This window comes from Artemia sp. Qi Xiang Cuo, chromosome 1 (assembly GCF_049724085.1).
Source record: "Artemia sp. Qi Xiang Cuo chromosome 1, ASM4972408v1, whole genome shotgun sequence".
Lineage (NCBI taxonomy): Eukaryota > Metazoa > Arthropoda > Branchiopoda > Anostraca > Artemiidae > Artemia > Artemia sp. Qi Xiang Cuo.
Genome location: NC_142794.1, coordinates 83,230,854 through 83,239,322, shown reverse-complemented (window position 1 = coordinate 83,239,322; position 8,469 = coordinate 83,230,854). Strand labels below are relative to the sequence as shown.

The 8,469-nt window shown below is 37.7% G+C and overlaps 1 protein-coding gene across 1 annotated transcript in view; it reads right to left on the bottom strand.

Moving 5' to 3' along the window:
• Positions 1 to 962: 962 nt before the first annotated feature.
• The window catches only part of prel (preli-like), a 68,462-nt gene continuing 60,955 nt past the window's right edge, over positions 963 to 8,469 (bottom strand). The window contains exon 5 of the mRNA XM_089087398.1: positions 963 to 1,853. Coding sequence (XP_088943524.1) covers positions 1,694 to 1,853 — 160 coding nt within the window. The 3' untranslated portion in view covers positions 963 to 1,693. The remainder of the gene's footprint in view (positions 1,854 to 8,469) is intronic.

Below are 8,469 nucleotides of genomic sequence, written 5' to 3'. Positions count from 1 at the left end.
GCTTAGACATGGGCTGCTATCAGATTCATGTTTTATACAGGCAAATGACTAATGGATTTAAAAGAATTTGACAGGGGCATAATTGGCTGGTAAACGTTCCCTTCGGCCTTTCCAGATTTTATTTTGGTCTCTAAAGCCAAGAATAGAATTCAATGTCTAATGCTAACTTGGGATAAATATTGTTCTTAGAGGGGTACAGCTCCATGTCCTTGAAATCTTCCCTCGATATAACAAAATTTGATATTATACATGAAGTTATTTTTATTATTATTATATTAAGGACCTTTCCCTTCTCCAATTCTTTTTTCTTGAATTCCCTAGTAAAATTCATTTTTCGAAAGGAAGCCTCTTCCAGGCAAATATTTTTTTGTTATGTTTACAAATATAAAAAGTTAAAATGATTTTTTAGCAATAAAGTTGGATTTCTATTTTCGTAATTTCAAAATAATAATTTTTTTAAACAAATTTTTCGGCTTAGAAGACAACGCATTATATTATAAGATTTTCTTGCAAAAGCCCATAAAGTAAAACAAAAACATTGGGAATTTAGAGCTATTACTTTACTAAGAATGTCAAAATACATGGATTCAATCGAAGTGAGCCCATAAAAATATTAAAGATCTTGCAGTTGTAAACTTTTCTATCAAAAAAAAAAGAAAAAGATAACTGACTTAAAATATTGTCAAATAGTTCTCTGCAAAATATAACCTAAAATTAGAGATCGGTGGGCATATTTGAGGTTGAAATTGTTGTACACGTAAGTCATTTATCTTTCCGCCATGATTGATCCTTAATGACAATGACTATGCATAGTAACAAAGCAAAGACTAAACCATGCCGCTTTCTAAATTCACTTTTATCCTCAGATTCTATCAATAAAATTCCTTTAACGAGCTATTTTTGCTTTGACATAAATACTTTTCCCGTCTCTAAAGTCGTCAAATACACAGAATAAAAATACAAAAGACAGCTGACTTAAAATATAATCAAATAATTCTCGGCAAAAAATACAAAATTTCATCAATGAGTGAAAAATCTAGAATAAGGGAACAACTAGTCAAACTAACAAAACAAGTAGGCCAATACGTGGATGAATGGTTGCTGATTATAATGGAATATTTGGACAAAAACAAAGCGTTAGCGTTACTTTCACTCAAAAGGCACTTAAGGCTAACGCTTATGTTTTGAAAGCACAAACTGTCCTTTATCAATAGTCAACAGTATTGCTGAAAACTCATCCTTTCCGATTGCGGTGTCAAGAAACTGGAATCACAATAATCGTTTCACATTGCCATTTCTTAACGTGTCGTGACGATCACTATTCGTGAGGATCTAAAATAGTCTATTTCTGGTCAGCTATAAAAAGTTCACCGATCAGATGAAAGTTTATAGTTACATTCTTACGGACTTTCAGTAAACCAGATGATAGGCCTGCTTAGCCAATATGAAACCACTGTAAGTGTAATAAATTGAATTTTCACTAATTGTTCAGCCACAATTGAGAAGTAGCTTTTTTGTGTAGAAATTCCGAACCAAGTGATTATTTTGTCATCACACAAAATGCCCAAACAAGATACAAAAATACCCAGCATGACCCAGCATTATTCTTAATGCCCATTATTCCATAACACTGGCACTATAGACTATGACAAAACCAATCATTTTGACTGTCACTTCAAACAAGAACACCTTCCTATGCATCATCGTCCATTACAAGTTTCTCTATTTTTTCAAAGTTGCAGGCAGCAAAAAGAGGGGATGCAGTTTCCTTGGCAATATCTGACGCCCGTTTGGCTGTTTCTCTGGCTGCTTCTTTCAGACGTTCTGACGATGGTGGTTTGGGAATCCCATCTCTGGAATAAAAAAGGACCATTATTGATTCCAATAAACCATGACCCTAATATGGCCCAATATGGGTTCTATCAAACCTTTGGGATTCCGAAAATGATGATCTACATCTTCAAAATCAAGGAATAATTCTTTAAAACTATGTCAAAAATATTGCATTAATGACTTCATGTATTTGAAATACATCAAAATGATTTGATGTATTTCATATGATTTAGTAAATAAACAATGTTATTCTTAACTATTCGTTTAGTATTTGTATCTTATTACGCATGAATTAAACACCATCTGCCCCACATCCCTTGCAGTGGACAATATTGAAAGTGCCAAGGCTATTTAAGTAATAACCCTTTTAGCCCCCGACCCCATCTTAGGTCTGTTCATACTTGAAACCACAATTTTCATTTTTTTTGGTTTCAAAATTATCAAGTTTTTAGGGCTGTAACCATTTTTCGTCAAGAATACCAGGTCAAATTGCAAAAACTAATAACCAAAACTAATTAGTTAATTTCATAAGACTTTTTGTCCAGCTTCAAAGACAGCTTCAAAAGGTTGCTTCACCTTCTTTAGTTGTTTGATGCCATAACTTATGTTTGCTGTTTTTTACCCATGTTTCCATTTTTAAACTTAACGCCCACTAATACCAGACACTACCTACCTGCATCTGAAAGCCTTTTTTACGTAACTGAATAACAAATTTTTGTTAGGTTTACGATTGTTTTGCTCCACTAACTTGGCAAACCTGAAATTTAACATTCCTTCCGCCTTGAAAAATAACAGCATTTCAGTTAATTTTTGTAAAATTTTTTCTGTGAAATTCTTCATACAGGCCTTTTGCACATTTTCATAAAGCATTTCTAAAAGAGCCCAGAATACTGTATTTTCATCTATCTATATCTGCAGCATGGATAGATATTTTGCACTAGGTGATCAATCAAAGGTTTCCCTGCCCATCTCTGGTCCGCAACACGAAGCATGTAATGTCATTAATTGAACAAAAATCTAAAAAAAGAAGTTTATCAAAGAAAAGTAATGAATCATATAAACACACAAGACCATCAGAATTAGAGTTATTTAATATTTCAAATTTGAAAAAAAGCAGAAATTAGAATATATAATCACATAAGAAACAACGCTATAGCGTTGCCTATAGTAAAGGCCACGCGGCTTCAATGTTTTATTAATATTATTTTTTTTCCAGAGGCACTTCATATGGAAGGGGGCGTCGTAGAAACCTCAAAGGGGGCTAATTCGACTGGAAATAGTGAGTTCTAGTGCCCTTTTTAATAGTCAAAATGATTGGAGGGCAACTAGCCCCCCCCCCACGCCCATCATTCCCCCAAACACATCCAATCAAAATTTTGAAACAACAATTCTGTTCACCGTAGTTAATTTCCAGATAGAAAATATCTTTTTGAGGAGGACAATCCCACGCAACCCTCTGGGCAAGGGTTTTAACTTTTGACCTTGGGGCATATAAGGTTTTTATAGAAGGCGTTCTCGTAGAAACTTCAAAACAGGCCCATTCGATTGGAAATTAAAGGTCTAGTGCCCTTTTTAATAGTCGAAAGTGATTGGAGTGCAACTAGCCCCCCCACCCATCATTTCCCCAAACACATCCAATCAAAATTTTGAGATTAGCCATTTTGTTCAGCGTAGTTTATTTCCAGATAGAAAATATATATTTGAGGAGGACACTCCCCCACAACCCTCAGGGAGAGGGTTTTAAGTACTGCCCTGGGGGCATATAAGGTTTTAATAGAAGGCGTTGTAGTAGAAACTTCAAAAAAGGCTCATTCGATTGGAAGTTCAAAGTGATAGTGCCCTTTTTAATAGTCGAAAGTGATTGGAGGGCAACTAGCCCCCCCCCCCCCCAACGCCGATCATTCCCCCAAACACATCCAATCAAAATTTTGAGATATCCACTTTGTTCAGCGTAGTCGATTTTCAGATAGAAAATATGTTTTTGAGGAGGACCATCCCACAAAACCCTCTGGGCTAGGGTTTTAAGTAATGCCCTGGGGGCAAATAAGGTTTTTATAGAAGGCGTTGTCGTAGAAACTTCAAAAAAGCTCATTCGATTAGAAATTCATAGGGCTAGTGCCCTTTTTAATAGTCGAAAGTCATTGGAGGGCAACTAGCCCCCCATACGCCCATCATTCCCCCAAACACATCCAATCAAAATTTTGAGATAGCCAATTTTGTTCAGCGTAGTCGATTTCCAGATAGAAAATATCTTTTTGAGGAGGCCACTCCCCGACAACCCTCGGAGCTAGGGTTTTAAGTTATTCCCTGGGGGCATCTAAGGTTTTTATAGAAGGCGTTGTCGTAGAAACTTCAAAAAAGGCTCATTCGATTGGAAATTCAAAGAGCTAGAGCTCTTTTTAATAGTCGAAAGTGATTGGAGGGCAACTATTCCCCCCCCTACACGGATCACTCCCCCAAAGAGATCCCATCAAAATTTTAAGATAGTCATTTTGTTCAGCTTAATTGATTTCCATATAGAAAATATGTTTTTGAGAAGGACACTCCCCCACATCCTTCAGGGCAAGCGTTGTAAGTTATGCCCTGGGGGCATATAAGGTTTTTGTAAAAGGCGTTGTCTTAGAAACTTCAAAAAAGGCTCATTCGATTGGAAATTCAAAGGGCTAGTGCTCTTTTTAATAGTCGAAAGTGATTGGAGGGCAACTAGCCCCCCTCCGACGCCCATCATTCCCTCAAACACATCCAATCAAAGTTTTGAGACAGCCATTTTGTTCAGCGTAGTTGATTTTCACATAGAAAATATGTTTTTGAGGAGAACACTCCCCCACAACCCTTAGGGCAAGGGTTTTAAGTTATGCCCTGGGTGCATATAAAGTTTTTATAGAAGGCGTTGTCTTAGAAACTTCAAAAAAAGGCTCATTCGATTGGAAATTCAAAGGGCTGAAGTTTTCAATTTTCTGGAAATTTTCCGGAAAAATAATTCTCGCGCGTCTTATTTTCCCTATTATGTTGTCTTTTTACTTCTGCATCCCATTTTTGTGGATTATCAACATTTTGAACACGAGTACCAAGTATTTCTTTTTCCCGCCCGGGCGCCACAGCCCCCCAATTTGTTTGGTGGGCCGGCCCACCTCCCCGGGGGGGGGGGGAATACTCACGGAAGAGATGAAACCATTCATAGCCATGAAGGTTATTGAACAAGATAGGCATGGAATTACTCGTGGCAACGTTACAAGTGAAGTTTGACGCAGCTCTCTTTGCACTCTAGCCGTGCAAATTTTCTTTGCATACTTGGTATGAACCCTGATTCTCTGCTGTCACCAGCACATGAGCGGTTGATTTTTTAGGGTAGATCTGTAGGGATCTTGCTCCCACCATGACCTGGATGGTAGGTTTTGTTGTTGAAAGGACCCTGAACTTTTTTATGGAGGAATTCAAGCTGTGGGATCTTTCCAGCCACGTCACCATTATGCAAGTGACGGTAGAACCGCCAAGCTGCGACCATGAGTGTGCAAAGAAGATTTTGGCCTATGATCCAATACCACTTTTTTCCTCGCAAAATTGGTCTGTATGCCGATAAGGAAATATCGACTAGATCAACGCCTCCCATTTCCTGATTATAAGGTTACCAGGTCGAATTGCGAAAACGAATTAGTTAATTTCATAAAAAATTTTGTCCAGCTTCAAAGACAGCTTCAAAAGGTTGCTTCCCCTTCTTCAGTTGTTTGATGCCATGTGTTTTAAACTTATGTTTGCTGTTTTTCACCCATGCTTCAATTTTTCAAACTTAACGCCCAATAATACCAAACACAACATATCTGCACATGACAGCCTTTTTTTACGCAACTGAATAACAGATTTTTGCTAGTTTTACGATTGTCTTGCTCCACTAACTTGGCAAACCTGAAATTTAACATTAGTTCCGCCTTGAAAAATAACAGCATCTCAGTTAATTTTTGTAAAAATTTTCTGTGAAATTCTTCATACAGGCCCTTTCTGGAAATTTTCCGGAAAAATAATTCTCGCGCGTCTTATTTTCCCTATTATGTTGTCTTTTTACTTCTGCATCCCATTTTTGTGGATTATCAACATTTTGAACACGAGTCCAAGTATTTCTTTTTTCCGACAGGGCGGCACAGCCTCCCAATTTGTTTTGTGGGCCGGTCCACCTCCCAGGGGAGGGGGGGGCAAATACACACGGAAGAGATGAAACCATTCATAGCCATGAAGGGTATTGAACAAGTTAGGCATGGAATTACTCGTGGCAACGTTGCAAGTGAAGTTTGACGCAGCTCTCTTTGCACTCTAGCCGTGCAAATTTTCTTTGCATACTTGGTATGAACCCTGATTCTCTGCTGTCACCAGCACATGAGCGGTTGATTTTTTTCGGTAGATCCGTAGAGATCTTGCTCGCACCATGACCTGGATGGTAGGTTTTGTTGTTGAAAGGACCCTGAACTTTTTTTATGGAGGAATTCAAGCTGTGGTATCTTTCCAGCCACGTCACCATCATGCAAGTGACGGTAGAACCGCCATGCTAAGACCATGAGCGTGCAAAGAAGATTTTGGCCTATGATCCAATACCACTTTTTTCCTCGCAAAATTGGTCTGTATGCCGATAAAGAATTATCGACTAGATCAACGCCTCCCATTTCCTGATTATAAGGTTTCAACTTAATACCCTCAATTGTTGTCGATATATTGCTGAAGTTTCTTATTGTCAACCACAAACACAATACCTTTTGATTTAGTTTAAATCAACATTTATTTTTAAAGAATAATGAGCAAATTTTATAATTGTGGGGGTTGACATGCCTAATACCCTCAAGGACATAGTTTCAATACTGTTCAATTCAATTATACTGAACAAAATGGCTGTCTTTAAATTTTGATTGGATGCGTTTGGAAAATGAATGTGCTTGACAGAAAGGCTGCTTACCCTCCAATCTCTTTTTACTCTTAAAAAGAGCACCAGAACTTTTAATTGTAGATCGAATTAGGAACACCTTTGACGAGTGCGAGACGCCGAAAAAAATTTGCCAAAATTAAACACTGATTGTACTAGAGAAAAAGGAGACGAAGTTTATTGTAAACACTTTTCCTTGTAAAGTTTGGGAAATTTTAGTACAATATGAAAAACCAAATGTCAGAATTCAGTTCCCATTTGATAACGAAATATTTGTTTCTGCGGTAAAAGTAAAGTGAACTAAAAGAGAGAAAAGAGATATTAAATGGAGCTACAATGAAGTAATGCAATCAAAGATGGTAAACACTGGAGTCCAAATCAGATTTAACGATGATTTATTATTTTGCGCGAATGACAAAATTGAGAAAAGTGAAAAAGAACAAATAAATGCAAAAAGGAGACAAAATTTGGAGATTCATCCTGAAGTGGCAAAAAAATAAAAAATGTTGGATGGGCTGTGCCTTGATAACATAAATAATAGGGAGAAAAATAAAATATTGGATGGGATGTGCCTTGATAACATAAATAAGAGGGGGGAAACAGTGGTCAAAGACCCATGAGGAATAAAAGAAGATGATTACAAAATAGAGACGAATGACCTACAATGGGTTGGGGGAAAGTTGGGGGATATTCATTGTTGAGTTGGATTGGAAAAACTTGGAAAGGAATCTGAGATTAGTATTATCAACTCGAAAGATATGTCGATCCTTTACGAGAGGGATGAATCCCTCGGGGACAATCCCGTGAGGGAAGTCACGAAAGATAGCCCTTTTCCTCAATGCACAACTGGCGGACAAGTTGTGGTTCCTTTACCGAGGTTTTGCCTCTCTGATCTGGAGTCCTTGGGGGATACTCTCTCCCAGTCACCACATTTCACCCAAATCTTTGTCCAGTAACCCTATTCATAGGCCTTATTCTTCATGGGAATCGACAATTATTTCCGGCAAACCATATTCAGTATCTAAGTTTCATTTTCAATTAGCATCAACGCATATTTTGCATTTGATTATCCCGGGGGAGGGAACCCAGAAAAAAGGCGATTCATGGTTCGATCAAAATTTTACTTCATTCCCAATACCCTTATCGTTTTCACAGGCCTTTGCATGTTCGGCCTTAGATTATTTGAAATTATGCTAAGGGTAATTTACTTTTTTATTGAGATGTGGGGTTGTTTCCACATATGGAAATTAAGAGGCTAGGGCAGCCAATTTTTCATGATGGCTGGCATAATCAAATGTGCCAAAACTGTTTCTCTGCTCCTCTCAAATGTAAATTCGTGAAAACAAGAAAATTTGTGTTTTGATTATGAATCTTTCTACAAATCTTGGGGACTTCAACTTTCAAAACCAAATGCGGATGCTATACGATAGAGACCATGGTGGTTCTACGATAGAGACGTGTGGATAACGACAGATCCTGAGCCAAGCGGTGGAAGTACAGGCACTGGTGGAAGAAAGAAGACAAAGGGATTTTGTAAAGTTGAAGTTCAGTGTTTATATTTGCAAGGCTGGACGAGCGTGGCACATGGGTGGTCATTTATCTTACGAGGGTAGGTGTTGGTGTTCCACCCCTTGTTTCTTTTCTTTTCAGATAAATGACCCGTTTTCCTTGCTTTAATTACATTTGCCTATAAGATAATTTCAATCCTAAGTTGAATTCTGGTTGCTAAG